The following is a 19895-nucleotide window of genomic DNA, read 5'->3' as shown; positions in this document are numbered from 1 at the left end:
CAGAAAAGAGAAAATGGTGCTAGAGAAATACTCACAGAATTATAGTTGTTACTGGAAGGAGAGAGAGGAAAGAAAGAAGTGATGGCAGGCTGCTGTCAATGATGAGGTCTCACCTCATTCTGGTTGTCTGCTTGGGAAACACTCATCTCATCTGTTAACCCCAAACTCTGCTGCCTCCAAACAGCTGCTGCTACACATTCTCCAGGTTTTCAATAAAATCCCTCTATGCCTTAAATATTCTCAACTCTTTTAGTTATTCTTTCTTTCACTGGAATAAAGAGCCCATCTCTGACTTGAATACTACAATAAGCCAAAGATGAATTGATAACTTGGGGTAATGGATCAAAATCTATTTTCAATCATTGGTAGTGTTGGGAAAATGCTGAGAGAACAAAGTTTGAGAAACTTGCAATGAAGTCTCTGAGTCAACAATTTAATGACTAAAAAATAAATAAATGTGCAAGAGTACCCTTGGGTCCTGGTTCTTATTCAGTTACACATCTGTTCTGCAATAGAATGAGGGAGTTAATTACTTTTCTATGACATGTATGTATTTTGTGAGACACCATATTGCACAAGTTAATAATGATCTACCTTCTGTTGACATAAAATGTTTAAATTAATAAAAATCTAAATGATACATCTCATAGCAAAGCATACTTAATTGAAAGGCTGGATGGCAGGAGTAGTAATTTTCCTGGGTGAAAATTATTGAGATGAGCTTATAGTAGCATGAAAGGCTCAATCAATATAGAGACTTATATGGGCAAACTGTTTTCAAGAGAACTCACTTTATAGAGAGGTGGGCTGTGCTTCTCCACTCACTACCATAGCAGCGCTGTGATTATCAGAGAAACTGAGACTGATAACCAGTAATTGCCCATAATTGACAATATTAGTGATTTTTCTATTTAAACCTGTCTATTCAATCTTGAAGGGCTGAAAAGAAATGTGAAAAAGGTATAAACAATACCTTGAAGCTCTGCTATTAATATTAAAAACTCTTCTGTCTTTCATTGAATGTACCCTTGGTAACAAGATACCAAGCCCTCAGCATTGTGAAAACAGTTAATTTTTTTCCCCAAACTATATAGTGGTTTTAGATTACTTTGGAAAAATTGAGATAACATCTAAAGTAGGCTCCCAGAACTAAGATGGAAGGGTATTCTCTAAATAAACTTGACAGGAGTACTTATTCAAACCCTGAAACCTCTCAAAGTCTGAAACCTCAGACACCCTATAAAATTTGTGCTATTTTCTATATACTTGGGGTTAAAGGACAAATGGTCTGCCTCCTTTCTTTCACTTTTAATTTCTTTCACTTCTCATGCTTAAAAATAGAACAAAATACAAAATAAAACCAAAAACATATTCGAATTTGCTATAGTTTAGATCTTGAGTGTCCCCAAAGACCCACCCATGTTGGTGACTGGCCTGTGGAGTTACTGGGCGGTGGTGGAACCTTTAGTAGATAGATGCAATAAAAGGAAGTTAGGTCATTGGGAGTGTGCCCTTCAAGGGATGTTGGGACTCCAGCCCCTTCCTTCCTTTTCTTTCTCTTTTACTTGTAGCCACCATGGAGTGAACAGTTTACCCTACCGTACACTCCCACCATGATTACTGTGCTGCCACAGGTCCAAAGCAACAGGGACAAGTGCCCATGGACTGAACCCTTTGAAACTGTCAGGCAAAGTAAATCTTTCCTTTTATAAATGGATTATCTCAGGAATTTCTTGTCTCAGTGATAGAAAGCTGACTAACACAGGATTTAAGTCAAAAAGTTTATTTTCTGAGTAATAATTTATTCCTTTTAGAGATACCAGAGCTAGAGGTATATTACTTCTTTCCAACCATTCAATACCTGTTGCTTTTCACTGTCCATAATTTAAAGTAGCCTTTATCCATGCAGGTCCACAGAATAGCATGTTATAGTTGGTAAGCTTGATAAGAATTTAGGCACAAATATACTAGGTTTTATCCCTATCTCACTGTTGCCTATTGTAGCTTGCTTTTCAGGAAGCTCTGGATGTCATGGTCTTCTTTTTTGCCTTTCAGTGCATAGTAGGTGTTTATGCTTGTTGGTTGATTATCATAAGAAGCAACAGATAAAGATGGAAATGGCTCAAACTTAGAACAAGCAATTTAAAAAAATATCTAATTTTAGAGGGTAAAAGTTTCTTTTATATATGCATTTTATCCATTCATCCACTGAAGGGCATCTAGATTGATTCCACAGTTTAGCTATTGTGAATTGTGCTGTTATAAACATTGATGTGGCTGTGACCCTGTAGTATGCTGTTTTTAACTCAGCAATAAAAGAGAATAAAACCATGGCATTTGCAGGTAAATGAATGATGTTGGAGAAGATAATAGCTAAGTGAAGTCAGCCAATCCCCAAAAAACAAATGCTGAATGTTTTCTCTGATATAAGGTGACTGACTCATAGTGGGGTAGGGAGGGGGAGCATGGGAGTAATAGATGAATTCTAGATAGGGCAGAGGGGTGGGAGGGAAAGGGAGTGGGCAGGGGATTAGCAAGGAGGTGGAATGTGATGTACATCATTATCCAAAGTACACATATGAAGACACAAATTGGTGTCAACATACTTTATATACAGAGATATGAAAAAATATGCTATATACGTGTAATAAAAAATGTAATGTATTCCGCTGTCATTTGTTTTTTTTTTAAATCAATAAAAAAGTTTCTTTTAGGGGTAGAATGTCTGATTTTTATTTTTAATTCCAAAACATATAATTTATACAAGGACTTATCCAGCCAAGCCAAGGATTCTAGAACTGAAGGAGTGGAAAGCTTTCTGTAAATTCAGAGTTCAGACCGATGGGAAAGACTCTGTTCTTGGAAGACCTCCACAGAGGAAATGCCACCCAATCTTAAATAAATAAAATCAAGTCCTGACATTCAGTACATCTAATCCAAATACCCACAGATTAAGTCTTTTTTCTCCCAAATTCAGGGAAGCCTGAAAACTATAGGTCACCCTGCCTAGCCTAGGCCCCCATTCTCTTTTAGGCTTAAGTTCCTGTTTCCTGCCTTTTTTCCTACAGTCTTATTCTACTATGGAACTTCTCTGGCAATAGAAGTTTTCTTTGTTCCTTTAAAGTTATAAGGTCATTGGAGATAGTTATAGTACAGGAAAAAGCTTCTATAGAACCCTGCTCTGGGTCATTTGTTGAGCTGGAAGGCAGTGGTATAAAATTAAGGAAGTTAGTATTCACTATTTGTGCAATGATTTTAATTGACCTTACTCATATTATGAAGCTGTTGTATGGTGTCAAACTAGGGCAATTTCCTCTCTTTGAGGCTGTGTTTGTTATCTCATGTTGAATACAGCCTAATTGTTCAGAAATAATTAATGTGTTTGTATTTCAATTGTAGAAAACACAATTTATTAATTGATTGTGACTTTATGTGTTCTGTCTTAAAAGGCACGTTATTGTAAAGAAATTAACATTAGGAAGGAATTGAAGAAATGCCAAGATTAACTGAATTCTGAGAAAAGCAAGATGAGTACAAATGAAGGATAAAGTTATATATTGCATAGGGAGTTTACTGACAAATGTGAAACCACCAGTTACAGGCAGGAAGGCATTATCAATGCTTTTAATAATTCCAGGACTCTAATTTACATATCAAACAAAAGACAGAGAAAGCCTGCATCTCTCTTTGCTTCGTAGAGTTCTCAGTGTCTGCAAATGACTTAGCAATAAAAGCTGAAAGAGAAGAAAACAGAAGAAAGGCTGATGCCTGCAAAAGAAAACACCCAGTATCCTAACCACCAGGAAGCCCAGCTAGGACAGCCAGCACACCTCTCCCCAGCAGTTAATAACCCAGACAACTGGCAAATGCTCTAATCTGCAACTGAAGCACCCTATACAGCCTGAAAGCAGAGTATTTGAAACAAACCATTGGTCATATCTCTAAGGGACAATTGGACCCATTACCATCTCTGTTAGGGAGGAAGAAAACTGCACCACAGATGTATAAAACTAGTTCTCTGAAAGCCCTTCTTCTGGACATAATGGTTTCCTTGACTGGCTTTTCCATTGTTGGTTCTCCTTTGTGCAACACTTTCTGACTTCCAAACTCTCCCTGGCAGTTCTGCCTCTCGCCTATCACCATTAGTCGTACCAACCTTCAACCTTCAGTAATTCAGAATCATGTGTGGTTCGCCCATACAGTCCCTCTCAGCCTCTGGGATATTTTACAGAAGGTGTTCCCAGCCTAAAATGTTCCTTTTGAACTGTTCTCCCTGGAGACTCCTATATAGTGTTTATGTCTTAGGTCTAATGTCTCCTCCTCCTGAAGTCTTTCCTGACTGACTAGGGAGATTTTTTTTTTCTTCTCACTCCTACTGCACTTCAAGCAGGTAATTAAGATAACTGCTACAAGGAAATAAATTGTGTGTCTAGGTATCTGCCTCCAAGAGCCACTTGCAGGAAGGGGCAATCTTTTTCATCTTAGGATCTCCACCATGGGTTTATGGTAAGCTTCACCTCACAAAACACATGAGGAAAAAAGGAGAGAGGGAGGAGAAAAGGAAAAACTCAAGCAGGTTTGCCAAAAGACTAGAGATAAATATGACCATTACAGATGCTTAATAAGCACAAAAAGAGGCTTCAGTCTATTTAAGCATTAAGCAGTAGCAGAAGCCTTGTTTCCAGAAGTTTCATACTCAGACCATATTAATCCTAATCATAGACCTTGTTGGGACATGTACGCCCCACAGTAGCTAAGGGTTTAGTCTCTTCTTAATACACGGACCTAGTCTGATTTTCTCCAGGGGATGGTAGAAACATTAACTTATGTTAGTCCAGGGTCATAAACAGACATTATAATTAAAATATGCTAAATTATTCAGTGGTACAACCAACTGAGTTTTCTAGAGTTCTGCTATCCAAAGGATATAAGAAATAAGCTTGGATAAAAATAACATTTTAAGTACTTTAAAATGAGGAGTAAGCAAATAGACTTTATATTCAAGAAAACTAGTCAACAGGGAAGTTCTAGACCAATTTATCCCTTTACTTTTTACCTTTGCCTTCACACCCAGGTATAGCACCCACCATGTTTTAGCAAGAAGACTGCCCCAGAAGTCCAAGATCTGGATTGGCTGGGTCTGATTGTCCAGTGTTGCTGAATTATGGTGTAGCACAAGCCATTTGTCCTCTATGTAAAATGAAGGTATTGAGCTAGATGATTCTTCCAGCTATTCCAGTTTAACTGACTCCTTCTGACACACCACTTAGCCTATGTAGTATCTGTTTACGAATCTAAGTAAAAAATATGCTCTAGGTTTGCAATCAGCATGTAGCAAGAAATAAATTGCCAAATTTATCTGATGTCATTTCAACAGGTTTTTGGGAGAAAGTGGAAAATTACACAAGCTCCATCTGCCATCTTCACTGGAGCTCAGTAGTTACTTTTGAGGCAGGGACCTAGTAAAGTGGAAACACACTTGGTAGCCCATTAGCCCTAATTCACACAGCTGCATTTGATATCTTCCTGGAGCTCACCAATGCCACCAATTCCCCAGCTTCATCCCTCCAAGGAGGCAAGGTCTATGCAGGGGGCTGTCCCTGGCTAGGCACAGTGAACACCAATATTGGTGAAATTTGCTATTTTACTTCTGCCCATATTCCAACAGGAAGATATCACTAGAACTTGTTTGGCAAAGACCTGCAGAAAATCAAAGTTTTGGAAGTTAAGCATGCTATACTTCAGGGGATTTGGGCAGGGACCATGGACTGAAAGTGTTAGACTTCATGTTCTCTGTAGAGTCCTGTGAATAGATAAGGAAATGAAGAAAGGAATGAAATGTAATTTTTTGTTTTTGAGAGATGGGGACTGAACCTGGGACCTCAAATGCTATACCACTCAGTTGTATCCCCAATCCTAGAAGTGTATTTTTCAAGTATAATAAATAAAAGTAATTTTTGAATGGCATTATGTATTCTTAATTTCTACATAGAATAAAAAAAATGAAAGTAGTTAGAATACTCCTTCCTCTCACCTCTGACTTCCACGACATCCTTCCCAGTTACTCTAGTGGATGGCTGCAAGTTTCAGGGCCCTCTGCTGTCCATGTCCACTGCACAATGAGCTGCTCTCCACCCACCCTGGAGCCCTGAAGCTGTTGTGACCACTGTTTTCAGGCTTAGAGCCAATGAAGTGTGGGGGGTCCCTCCTCCCACTGTGCTGTAATGAATAAGGAATCAATGGCAAGAAAACCCTTGTCTGGTCTGTCCCATGAGTGTTTCATCACTTCTGTCTCATTGTGAGCAAAGATTTCAAGGGCAGTTTTATCCAGAAAGGGAAAACAATCCTTACATGGAAAACCCTAAAAAAAAGGCATCTCTCTCATTTGGGAGAGAATTTGAGTAAAGGGTGCAGAATGAAGTTTACTTTGTCCAAGGATGGGGTGAGGGAGGCAATAAATGACCTGGCTTCTACTCTGCACAGTGTCACTCATGCTGTGTTCTTACTTAGCCCTGAGAGCCCCTTCCTGAACTACATATGTATGTACATTCCCTTTATGAGTGCAATGTCAGTAACTATAGGGGTGAAAGAGGCAGTGATGTACCCCTAAAGTCTGGACAAGTTCAGTTCACTTCTCAGGAGGAAGAACCCAGGCTATTGAGAGGAAACGTGTCAAGGAGAATACAGAAATGAAAGCTCCAGCTGTCCCAACAGATGAGCAGTAAAAGCACACAAAAGGCAAACAAAGGGGAAAGAAGCAGAGATTATTAAAGAGTAGATGCAGGAAGACTTAAAAAGCCATCAAGAAGACTCTGATCAGCAAATGATGGGAACCAAGGATGCTCTAATTCTTGGAACTTTCCAAATAGACTATTTCTGCAGATCTTTTGAGAACAATAAATGTTGCCACTACTGAGCATCTCCCATCTCTCAAGATATACATGCATTATCTAATTGAAAACAAAGCAGCTTTGCCAGGTATGGATTAGTTTCACATTACAAAAGAAAAAAATTAAAACTAAGATACAGAAACTTGCTAATGACAAATGGTTAGTATGCAGCAGAAACCATCACCGTCTGCCTGGAAAGCATGTGCTCCTTCCAGTATATGAAGTGCTTGGTTACCCACTGCTCGGATCTACTCTTTCTTTCTTTTCTTTTTATTTTATTTTTTGGTACCAGGGATTAAACCCAAAGATGCTTAACCACTGAGCCATATTCACAGCCCATTTTATATTTTATTTTGAGAAAGAGTTCACTAGATTGCATAGGGCCTCATGCTGAGGCTGACTTTGAACTTGTGATCCTCTTACTTCAACCTCCGTAGGAGCTACTGGGATTACAGGAGTGCATCACCATGCCCAGCTCCACATTTTTTAATAGAAGCATTATAGTTGTACATAATGATGGGATTTACTGTTACATATTCATACATGCACATAATTTAATAATATAATTTGGTCAATATCACTCCCCAGCATGGATCTCCTCTTTCTTACTCGAGTTATTGGTATTAATGTTAGAGTTGATGTTCCAGGATAGAACCTAACTTCTCCTATACCTAACTCTGCACTCTTTCTATGTTATCCTATGGCCTTATTGATTCAACAAATGACACTGGAATAATGAGACATCCATAGGCAAAAAATAAATCTTGTACTATAGACATAAGTTAACTCAAAGTGGATAAAAGACCTACAGGTAAAATCTAGAACTATGAAAATTTTAAATAGAAAATATAGGAAAAAAAATCTTTGTTCTCTTGGATTAAGCAAAGACTCAGATATCACACCAAAAGACTGATCTATAAAAAAAAATACTATTAAACCTCAAAATTCAATAATAAGAAAACATTCAATTTTTTAAATATGCAAAAGACTTAAGCAAATATTTTACCAAATAAGATAGAAAGATCACACACGAAAAAATACAGTATTATTTATTAAGGTAATGCAATTGTGTGGGGGGGGGCATGCATACACATGTACTTGTGTGTGTGCATGTGGGCAAGTTCCTAGGGTTGAATGCACAGACACTATCACTAAGCTACACTCTCAGCACTTTTTATTTTTTATTTTGAAATAGGTTCTTACTAAGTTGCCCAGGCTGTTCTTGAACTTGTGATCTGATCCTCCTGCTTTAGCCTCCCAGTTGCATGGCCAGGGCTAGAGTAATGCAAATTAAAACCACAGTGAGAAATCACCAGGCAACTGTCAGAATGATTAAAAACAAAACAAGAACGCCTGTAATCCCAGTGATTTAGGAGGCTGAGGCAGGAGGATCCTGAGTTCAAAGCCAGCCTCAATAAAAGCGAGGTGCAAATACGAAAAAGGGTTGTGGATATGGCTCAATGGCTGGTGCCCCTGAGTTCATTCCCTGGTACCAAAAAAAAAAAAAAAAAAAAAAAGAAAAAGAAAATAAAAAACATCTGACAAAATCAAGAACTGAAGTGTCCAGGGACTGGGGATGTAGCTCAGTTGGTTCAAAATGGTAATTACTTTGGAAAACAGTCTGACAATTTCATAACAAGTTAAGTGTATATTTACCATGTAACCCAGTAATTGCAACCCTACATATATACTCAAATGAAATATATAAATATATAAATGAAAATATAATTCACCCCTTGCATAATGCTGAGAGTACAGCCATCTTCCAGCAATTTCACTCCTTAGTCTATATCCAAAGGAAATAAAATAAGTATGTCAATAAGATATCTGTACTTCTGTGTTTACCACCACATTATCACAAAAGCCAAGAAATGGAAACAATCCAAGTGTCCACCTATTGCTGAATGGATAAAAGTGCGATACGGATACACTATAGAATATTAGTTAGCCATAAAAAGAAGGAAATTCTGCCATTTGCCAACAACATGGACGGAACTAGAGATCATCAAGTTAAGCAAAATAACCTAGGCATAGAAAGACAAGTACTACATGATCTCACTCTTGTGGAATCCAGAAAGCTGATCTCACAGACTTTGAGAATAGTATGGTGGTTGCCAGTGACTGGCAAGAGCAGGGAAAAGGTTTGGTGCGCTACTGCACAGCAGGATAAATACAGATAGTGACTGCATATTATATAACCTCAAAAATCTTGAAAAGGGCAATTTGAATATTTTTGCTTCAAAGGAGTGATAAATATTTGAAGGCTATATATGTTTTACATGATTATATAATATATATATATGTATTGAAACATCACATGGTACCTTCATAAGGCTGTAGAGATTAAATGAGAGGAGGCCTATAAAGAACTCAGAATACCTAGTAAATAATAAATAAGTTGTCAAAACTTTAGCAGGCATTCTAATTTATAATATTCTTTGAAAAATCACCTTATTCCATAACACTTCTTAAGCACTCATGCAGGCTGTGCATTGAGCAATGTATGGTGCTTGGTTCATAAGAAAATATACTCTCTGTTACAACATCTGTGGTCTATCCCCTGAGCTGGAGCTTTGTGTAGACCAAAAGAACAGTAGAAAAGAATGTTTGTATAAGAATTGGAAAAGTAAGGTGGCATTCATGACATCACACATTGTGGAGAGAACCTCTTCTTATCCCAGCTGTAGACTTTTGGACCAAACAGAGCCACATGAAGGAGCCTGGGGGCCCAGCTGCCTGTGCTCTGGGGAGAAGGCAGTGCCCAAGCACCACATCCTGTGATGTGGTGAACAGCAGATTCCAAGGCAAACATAATAGCTACATTGTTTGTTTTCCAGTCAACTTCACAGTCCATTGTACCATCCCCAGAAGCCTCTCCTTGTGTTTGGTGGCAACATTACAGATGGGATTATGTGGTTATGAAGTCAATAAGCTCCTTTCCTCATTTTAACATGAATGCCAGCCAGCCCTGCACTCATTCCTGGGAAAACCGTTCTTCTAGTCATTTAGAGAAGATAAAGATAACACACAGTTTTGGCCATTTAAAAACTCATCCAAATGGGAAAAAAAATACTAACATACTCTCTCTCTCTCTCTCTCTCTCTCTCTCTCTCTCTCTCTCTCTCTCTCTCTCTCTCTCTCACACACACACACACACACACACACACACACACACACTTCTTCGCTAAAACTTTCTAATCTTCCTGAAGATAACATACTTTGGTTATGATGAAAACTTCAGGAACAGGAAACACATTCTGCTTAGATTGTTAAAACTTGAAGTATAAAACAATTCTGAGCTGGTTGGGCTCATCATCCTGCCACAAGGCAGTTCTGCTCACAATTAATTTAGCAAACTAGCGGAAGGCAGCAGGAAAAAAATCTTGATTTGCTAATGACCTTTAAGTAATTGCTCATATTTCAAATAGACTCAGGTTCCCATAAAAACTTTCTTGGGCAGAAAACTCTCATTTCCTTTGAATATAGCTTTAACTCTAACATTTCTTCACTACTTCTTTAGACAAGTTTTGTGTCTTTATTGGGTTCACCCTGCTCCCTTCCCCAAGCTTCAGAGTTTGTCAGTTATAGCCTTGCTGAGGCATGAAACCTAAAGAAATTGAGGCTGTTCTCCCGTAGTGTCAGCAGGAGCAGCTTCTTTGTAGAATGCTGGGCTACTACTCAAGGCTCTGTAAACCATAGGTTTTGGAGGAGGTCTCAGAAGGGACCTACAAAAGGCAATTCTGAGTTACAAAAGAGGATTTCTAGAAGAAAAAAAAAACTGAAATAATTACTAAAGATAATAATTAATACTGCTTCATTTGTGCAGAAGAAAATAAGAGGAATTGGGCTTAGAATTGTAGCCTCAGGAAATGAGCAGGTTATAAAGGCTCCCCCACCCCAGAATCAGTTATTGAACTGTTTCCAGAATGAATACATTTTTAGAGTGACTCTACTCAACTCTATCTCTACAGAAGGCCCTATGATAAAAGGAGATACAGATCCCTGTTCCGTAGACAGACTGGGTCTAGGTGAAAGGTGTACACATGCTTGGAAGCCTTCAGGAGCATTAGGTCACTGTTTATCCTTGCCTTTTCCCTTCCTCCAAAGATTCAGATTCTTACCTATGTATTTGAGAGGCAAACTACAGACTTTACTGTTAAGTTCAGACCTTGAAATGTTCCCCTCTACTCCAAACCCATAGGAATGATAGGTAAAACATAATAAGGGAAGCCAAAATAGCTTTGCCAGTTGAAAAAACAAGATAAGCACCTCCTTGGACCAGAAAGAGAAGAGAAATGCAAAGCAATAAGTAAAGCCAAAGCTACAAGGCCTGGGGTCTGAAAGCAGGCAGTGCGGGGGGCACAAGTTCTGTTCTAGTGGTTATAAAAATGTTTCATGTTAAGAGTGTAGAGTCAGCCCCAAAGTTTAAAGCCAGGGAATGGACACACTAACGTGCTTGTAAAAAGTGGCTGAAGAAAACAAGGCTGCTGGTTTCCTTTGAGCTAAATACTAATAAGTGGCTGTGAGCATGAAGTTAGAAGATACAGAACCAAAAAGCCTAGATCACCAAATCCGCACCAGTCTCCACATCACTGGGGTGCAAAAGATCTGAATATTAGTAAATCACAATTTTGACTTGGAGGTTAAAGGGTCTGGGGAGTCTAGACTACCAAGCAGAAGGGAAGAACACAGAAGAAAGAATAAAACTCAAAAACTGTGCACTGAAAATGAGTCTTCCATACAAAATTCCAGAACACTTAGTGAAATGCAATACTAAGGAAAAAAATCAACAAAAAGCATTAGGACAAAATTGCCCTCTGTAAAATAAACTTTATGAAACTAGGACTTAAAAAAGAAGCATGATTAAATTTTTCAACTAGATAACTCATGTAATGGCATGCAAAAGAGGGAAGTAGATTATAAAATAAAAATAGAAATGAGACATAAACTGAAAGATAGGGAAAAAAGTGAATTTGAAATCCTGGAATAAAAAGCAGTAAAAACCTCCAACCCAGTAGCAAAGAGCATCCCTAGCACTAACTTACGGGAGCTTTAATTTTAGAAACATGGGGGAAATGCCAGAAACAGAAAGGGGTTATCTCTAGGGGGCAGGACCTGACCCGAAGCACAAAGAGAAAGGGTTCTCATGATTTCAACGGTGTGATAAGACTTTGACTTTTCAAACTACATATGTGTGTCACTTTAATAAAAAACTAAAATGATTAAAAAATGCAAAAGCCTGGTTGCAAGAAGTAACACTAACAAAGGATTACTGGAAGAATTTGCAGTCTTGGCTTTCCTCTATAGAGACTAAATTTTATTCTTGGAATAAAGCAAACCATCAGAGAGAGATGATCTCTGATTGCATCAACCCTTCTTATTATCTCTTTTATTAAGTTATTATTTGAAATTATGTCAAGGAACATTATAAAACCCAAATATTTCAGTACTTGTATAAGTCTGATAAGAATATTTTGTGAGTGTTTCAGGCCCCACTGTAAGGAAAAACTGTAGTTTGACTGAAAGACACATGTGTGTTCAAGCCTTTGGCTTCTGTGAATTTTGAAATTATGTTTTTAACTTTGGTTGCTGAGAAATTTAAGATTAAATCCATGAGTTACCTTTGCTATTATAAAAAAAAAAGATCATATGCATACATTTGGGGCACTAATCTAATTTTGTCTTATTTCTTGTCACTTTTATTTCTCAAATTTATTTATTATTTATTACAAATTTGTCTTATATGTACAAGTACACCTACATACAGGTGCATTTGTTTGTGTGTGTACAATGTGTGTGTGCACTACTTCAGAATCTTTTGGATGGGGAAGGGCACAATTAGATAAAAGAAGTTGGTTGTTTTGAAAAAGAGAAGAAATCAAGGTTTGGATCATGGGATCATGACTATGAAGGACAGTAAATGTCAAGTTAAGAGTTCTGAGTATATCCTGAACACTAATGATAATGACAAGAGAACAGTGGTATTTGAGAAAGTCTTCTCTAATATGGTGTGGGGGTGGACAAAAGGAGAATACTGAGGGCCAGGAGAACAAGTAGGGGTTATTTAATATCTAGGAATGAGACAACAGAGCTTTGAGTAGACTGATGGACATGATGTTTTGAAAGCAGAATTAAATATAGCAGGCCTCGAGAAATGATTTGGCAAGTAAATACAGAAATAAAGCATGTGACATTGAAGGAAGCATGCTATGCACTATTTAGAAAAAAAATGGCTTTGAGTAGAAACTTATGGAAACAATCAATTCCATTTGGTCTGTTCTGCTTGTATTGCCTTAGATTCTGACTTGGGCAAGGCTTAAAAAAGCCTAAATCATTTCAGAATTTCCTTTAGGTGATAAGTTTTATTTCTTCCAGGAGTTAGGCTGCTGTTTATTACAAACGGCAATTCCACACGTGCAAATTAACCCACTATTAAAAGGGTTCCATCTTCCTGAAAAATGATACCACACAAGTCCACTAAAATGCAGATGCAGGCACATAGTAAATATTGCTTGATGCAGAGACCTGGTAAGATGAATTCTCTAGGTTCCAGGAAAAGCAAAAAATAAGCTTGAATCTTTAAATCGAAGATCTAAAGTACAATTAATTTTGACTGAACTAAATTGTGGATTTATAATCTTTGGAGAATACACTAAGCTGGACTTACCTCTGTATTATTTTTTTCTAAGCAAAACAACAATATAGAGGTTTCCAAAGGGATGTGCATATCATCAAACAGAACAAAATTCAGTGAAAACTTGAAAATATAACTAATTAACTAACTGCAAACCAAGTTTATATTCCCATCTAAGCACATACCCTGCTCCTTCCACTGGGAAATATTTCATAGAATCATAGAATAATGGAGTTAAAAGGGGCCTAAGGTCTTCTATTTAAAGTTCCTTATATAACAGATGGTAGAAAAAATTCAAAGAGGTTGAATGACTTGCCCAAGACCACTCAGTTTGTTAGATACAGAATGAACTAGAATCCTGCAGAGTAATCAAGTACTTTTTGTTGTTGTTGTTGTTATTCCATTTGGCCCATCTCTAACATATTATTTGTGCAGGTTAATGTTATATATCAACTTGACTGGCCACAGGGTACCCAACATTAACATTTGACCCAAAGACTGAGTAAGGGAAATTGCTCTCGCTGATGTGGGTGGCCCTCCTGGAATCACTGGAAGGCCTGAAGAGATCAACAAGGCTGACTCTCTCTCAAGTAGAAGGCAGCTTCTCTGGACTTACTGCTTGAGCTCTGACATTGGTTATTTCCTCCTTTGGTCACAAACTGAAACATCACATTTTCTTGGGTCTTGAGCCTGACACCTTCTAGACTGCAACTTACACTGCTGGTCTCCTGGGTCTCTAGCTTGCTAACTACAGATCTTGGGACTTCTTAACCTCCATAATCATATGATCCAATTCCTTACAATTCATCAGTTCTCCCCAGAGCCCCTACACACACACACACACACACACACACACACACACACACACACACGCACACACACAGAGTCATGAGCTACAAATGATTTTTTTGGTCAAGAACAGATAGTGTTTAAAACAGTGGCCCCACAAATTATAAGGGAGCTGAAAAGGTTCTATGTCCTAGTGATGTCATAGCCATCATAACATTACACTACAACCCGTCACTCTGTGGTGATGCTGGTGGAAACAAACCAACTGCACTGCCAGCTGTGCAAAGGTATACCATAATTATGTATAGTATAAATCAATGACGATAATAAACGACTCTCCTAGTGTTTTATGTATTTACTATACTGTACTTTTATACTATACTCCTCCTACTTACAAAAAAAATTTTTGCTGTAAAACAATATGTTGTCTTAGCCTATGTTAGTACAACCACAAAAGTGCCTAGCAACACATTCTCAAAATGTTTTCCCCCACAATAAAGTGACATGTGATTGTATACATGTGTGTCCTATTGGTTCTGTTTCTCTGGGGAAACTTGACTCATACAACATTCAACAGTTCTTAAGCCTGACAGAGTAAGAAAGTAAAGAAAATGGTCTCAAAGGAATGGAGAAAATGTGGATTGGCTTTCCCAAAGCCATTTGCACCTCTTTCCTTGCTTGTCTTTCTCTTGCATCAAGTCTGAAAAGTAAACTACAGTTTCTTAGCTCTTTTACAACTATGGGTGGCCATGTGACACAGTTTGGAACAATAAAATGATAAGGAAGATCCCTAGGAGGACTTCCTTTTGCTCTCTGCCTTTTTATTACTCATTCTTTTTCCTGTCTAGAGACTGGACACACTGATTGGGTGTGGGGACAGCAGTCATCTGCGACCATGAGAACAAAAGCCACATGATAGGAAAGGATAAAAGACAAAAGGGCATAGGGGTTTATGATGAGTAGCTACTCTCATCTCAGATTACCTCTCTAGATTCCTAAGACAAATATGTCCTACCTACTGAAGCTAGTTTTAGGTGGGTTAACTTTTACTTGTAGCCAAACCCTTTGGTTTCCTATTGCTGTCCAGGTCTCAGCTATTATAATAAAACAAAAGTGAACAGACCTTCCCCCACCCATTTTGCTTTTCAGCACTGGGGATGGAAACCAGGACATCACACATGCTAGGCAAGAATTCTATCTCTGAGCTACATCCCCAGCCCAGCATAACCCCAACTTTTAATAAACATAATCATTCATTTATTCAAGAATTTTTTAAAGATCCACCATACTTAATGGTCCTTAAGAGGATCCAAGTGCCCAGGATGCTGGTGGGACACTAGTTTGGAGCCATTCTGGATTATAGTATGGGTTATCTGCTCTGATTTTTGATATGCTTCCCAGTGGCAAAAGGCTAACATTAAAGTGGATCCATTCTTGGAGGGCTATCAGCAGTAATTCCAACTTTTCCCACTTGTTTCTCAAAGTTCTTTTAATGCAAAAATAATTATGTTCCCCAATTCCTGCAGCATTAGGATGAACTAATGGTCCTTTTTCATGCAGTGACAGCAATCATCTTTCTGCTTTGATGTTATTGGTAGCTGTGGGTAAGTGCAAGAAGTACTCAGTTTAGTCAAAAGACTGGAGTGAGAAACTTGGTTCTGCCACTTTTTATTCATTTTTATCCCAGAAGCATATCTCTGAACTTTCCTAAATTCTGTTTCCTAATTATTTGTAAGTACTCACATTAAATGAGATACTAATTACAAATGAGATCTGACAATAAGAACACTTGACAAAAATAAGATTTCATCAGATAACAATCTGCATATCAAGCAGCCAGATTGTAAACTAAAAGTAGGTTCAAACAAGGAAATTATATGAGTAACAGGAGAACACTTCATTAATTATCTTCATAGCATTTATTTTGGCTCTTCTTCCTTCCTCTGAAAGTAAAAGTTTATCAACTTTTACTTTGATAAGTGATTTCCATCTGATAAAAGTACTATGGTAAAAAGGTTGTATGGGACAAAATTAAAGAAATAAAAACTAGATACAATTGGTGTATTTATTACTGAGCAATAACTGTTATCAATCATAATATAATTCAATCCTCTTACTATATGGTCTGGTCTTCCATATCCTTTAATCACATGTTTAAGAATATTTCCACTATACTCTAAGCTCCATAGATCTCTACTTATGCTTAAATCTTAGCTTAGTGGGTGAGAAAAGATTCCAGGAAATAAAATGTATGTAGCTCAATGCTCTTTTATTTATCCCTGTTCTCTGCCATTCACTAAGGGCTTTGACTGTGGGATTAATAAAATAAAAGCAAAATTCTCCAAAAGACCATTAAGGAATTGAGTGGGGAGTGCTCATATCTTATTCCATACAACATACCTTGTCCTGGGTTTCACACCGGAAACAGTCACACTCAAAGCAGTACTGGTCCCTCAGCTGCTTCCGGCGCTCCTCGCTGGTCATCAGCATATCCAGGTAGCAGATGGTGAGCTGTGGACACCCAAGAGAGGGAAGAGTTCATATGGCTGTTGTGCTCATCTGCTTTAACTAACAGTTATTATTAATGATAGTTATTAGGCTAAAATTTGTTTTTATTACACACCAATGAATATAAGGGAAGGTACCACTTATAGTCTCTTACGCAAATAATTACATGTCAAACTTTAATATATTTCCTTCCAGTCTTTGTTAAGTGTAAGCACATATGCATCATATACTTATTTTAAAGAACTGGGCTCATGAACTCTTTGTACTTTCATACCTTACCTTTTTTTTTTTTCATTTAAAAAACAGTAAAATATCAGAAGCTATTATATTCTTGATATTACTAGAGTTTAGCCATAAATTCTATAACCTTTGGTAGTCAGAGAAACCAAATTCATTCTGGCAATCCAATGGGTGGCAGATGATGCAGCTAGATTGCTCTTAAATCCTAATCAATTCTATAGCTACCTCACAGAAGTTAGGGCCATCCAAATTTGGTATCTGTGAAATCAGGAAATAGTTCTCTTACTTGTACAAGGTAAAGGATATGAAATAATTTCCAATGAGAGGGGTATTTAATGTCAGAGTACAATCATTGATGTTGGCTCTGAAGTTGATTTCTTTGGGTCCCTTTGAATACAGGAACTGCCTTGGATGGGGAAAGACCAAGGTGAGAGGACGTTAGAGAATTCCAAGAATTCACTTGAAGTCACGGTGAGTAAATGTTTGTTTTACTTACCTAGATCCCCATTGTACTGAAAATGAAATTCAGAATATATAAAACAAAACTCAACTCTTGATTTTTCCCTACCTGTTCCATCACAAAGCCTTCACAGTCTTAGGTGGCAGCAGTTCCTCTTTTGTATTATACAAGCTGAAACCTCAGAGACATCCTGGACTTGGGTCTTTCCTTAACAATGCCATCCAGATCCCAGGAAACTCTGTTGGATCTATCTTTAAAACATGTTGAGAACCAACCACTTTTTACCTTTTCCAATGCTACCATCCTGATTTGAGCTACCACAATCTCTTGCTCATGTTTAGTCTCCCTGCTTTTTTCCCTAGGTCCCCTGCATTCATCCTTTAGCCAGAGTAACTCATCAAAACATAAAATCAGTGCTTTCTTCTGTTGGAAATGCCCCAACAGAGCCAGCTTTTGGTTGAGTAAGGGCCAAGTCCTTACAATAGACAATGGACTCCCACACCGCAATGCAAAGTGTGGTCCCTGGACTGGTGCTAGTCCATGGTGTGGGCTATAAGTCCACCATGAAATGCAGAAAGAAATGCAAAGCCAAACATTTAGAAACTTGTGTACTAATTTGGTAAGAGTAATTTTGTGATTTTAATAATAAAACCCTGGACTTTTATGCCCACTTTAAGGCCTGTGCACTGGCTATTTCTTCTGCCCTTCTCCCAGATCCATGATGGTGACCATCCCCATCTTCTGTTTTGGTCAAGTCTCACTTTCTCAGTGAGGCCTAACTGATCACCCTATTTAAAACAGCAACCTGATTTCCATGCCATCCCAGCACTCCTAATTCCCTCATCCTTCTCTCTTTTCTTTTCAATCCAGTAACATATATTGGCTTGTACCATACTGGATAAATTACTTCTTTATTTGCTTTCAAATGTAGAAAGTAATTATGGGAGTGTGTGTGGTGGGGGAAGAAGGGGATATTGTAGAAGAGGAAGAAGGCAGGATTACCTACTGAAGGAGATGACAAAAACTCCCTAGAGCAAGCGCTCCATGTGGTTTTTCTTATACTTAAAAGAAAGCATCTCATGTCTACCAAACATGAGCTTACTTGTTGAAATTTACAGTGGGGCAGAGAAGGCCATCCTCTTAAACAGACACCAGCTTCAAGAAGGCGTCACAAAAGCAGCCTGGGGAGGAGGAGAAAGCCTGGCCAGACAGACCTGTAGGAGGCACCTCGGCCATCGCCAGGGTGCCAGAAGCCACAGACTGACCTGGCTGGCTAGCTTTCCATAGACTCTTCACCTGTTGAGCAATTATTACATGCCACCGTACACGCAGGAACAAGAGTACCTGCCCTTACAAAATGTACTCAGTGATGTTACTGACTATCTAACTATGTGCTGGGCACCTGCGGAGGCCATGTTGCATACCAGCAAAGGTTGAGGGTTCAGGTAATGCTGGAATTTGTACCAGTAACTGTTGATTCAAGCCTGATGCTCTTTGAACAGGAACAGCTGCTTCTCATACTCCTGGGGGCTGTGGGAGAGGCTAGTACACAGGAGCTGCAGCCGCACCCTCAAATTGAAGAACTCAAGCCTGTGCGAAGCAGTGTTCCATGGCACCTGGACTCCTTCAGCAGAGACAGTGGTCACTTTTTCACTCCCTGACTCTCTTGCTTCATGATTCGAAGCCAGAGTTGCCTCTGAGATGCAAAGGGCCATGATGTTAGGTAAGTTCCTCTGATTTTTAGAGAACACCAGTTTCTACAATCCACCTGACTCCTCAGCACACTATTTACAAAGCCTATTGGTAAGTTCAGGGCAGTGTACATATTCATCTTACATCCTCAGGCTCTCCAGGTCATAGCTTCCCTACGTGAGGTGAGGGGAAGTGGTAAATTAGATGATCTCTATGTTCTCTCCTGGGTTAATTCTAGGACCCTAGTTCTCATTCCAGCCAAATGGGTCCTAGCCATCAGCCTCACCACCAGACCAGGCCAATTGGCAGCAGTTATTGGGTGATTACAACACACTCAGTGTGAAGTTACTGACTCCAGGGTGCTTGACTAACCCAAGACTTTATTTCAAGAGCAGAACTCATGAGTGATGGTGCCAGGTAGTGAATGGGCAACAGGAGACTAGTTGTTTCATTTAACCCCAGTAAATAGACTCTTACAGCCTCTCTTGGAGTCTTATAACTGCTTGTCACCATCACCTGGACTATGCAGTGGCTCTCTAACTGGCCTCCCTGCTGCCTTCTGTCTACCTTTCATCTTCTAAACTGCTCTGAGAAAGAGCTTCGGAAAATCCAATCTGATCCTGTCATTTCTCTACATGATAAGTTCTGGAGGTTTCTACCTGCCAGTGGGATAAAGTCACAC

General features: G+C 38.6%; 1 protein-coding gene across 12 annotated transcripts in view; it reads right to left on the bottom strand.

The window, feature by feature from the left end:
• Nucleotides 1-19895, bottom strand: part of Smyd3 (SET and MYND domain containing 3) — a 683600-nt gene that overhangs the window by 129233 nt on the left and 534472 nt on the right. For all 12 annotated transcript variants that reach the window (XM_005326561.3, XM_078022938.1, XM_078022941.1 and 9 more), the window contains one exon: nt 16714-16824. In XM_005326561.3, coding sequence (XP_005326618.2) covers nt 16714-16824 — 111 coding nt within the window. The remainder of the gene's footprint in view (nt 1-16713; nt 16825-19895) is intronic.

The sequence above is a fragment of the Ictidomys tridecemlineatus genome, chromosome 10, assembly GCF_052094955.1.
Source record: "Ictidomys tridecemlineatus isolate mIctTri1 chromosome 10, mIctTri1.hap1, whole genome shotgun sequence".
NCBI classification, from domain to species: Eukaryota; Metazoa; Chordata; class Mammalia; order Rodentia; family Sciuridae; genus Ictidomys; species Ictidomys tridecemlineatus.
This window is presented reverse-complemented; position numbering and strand designations above follow the sequence as displayed.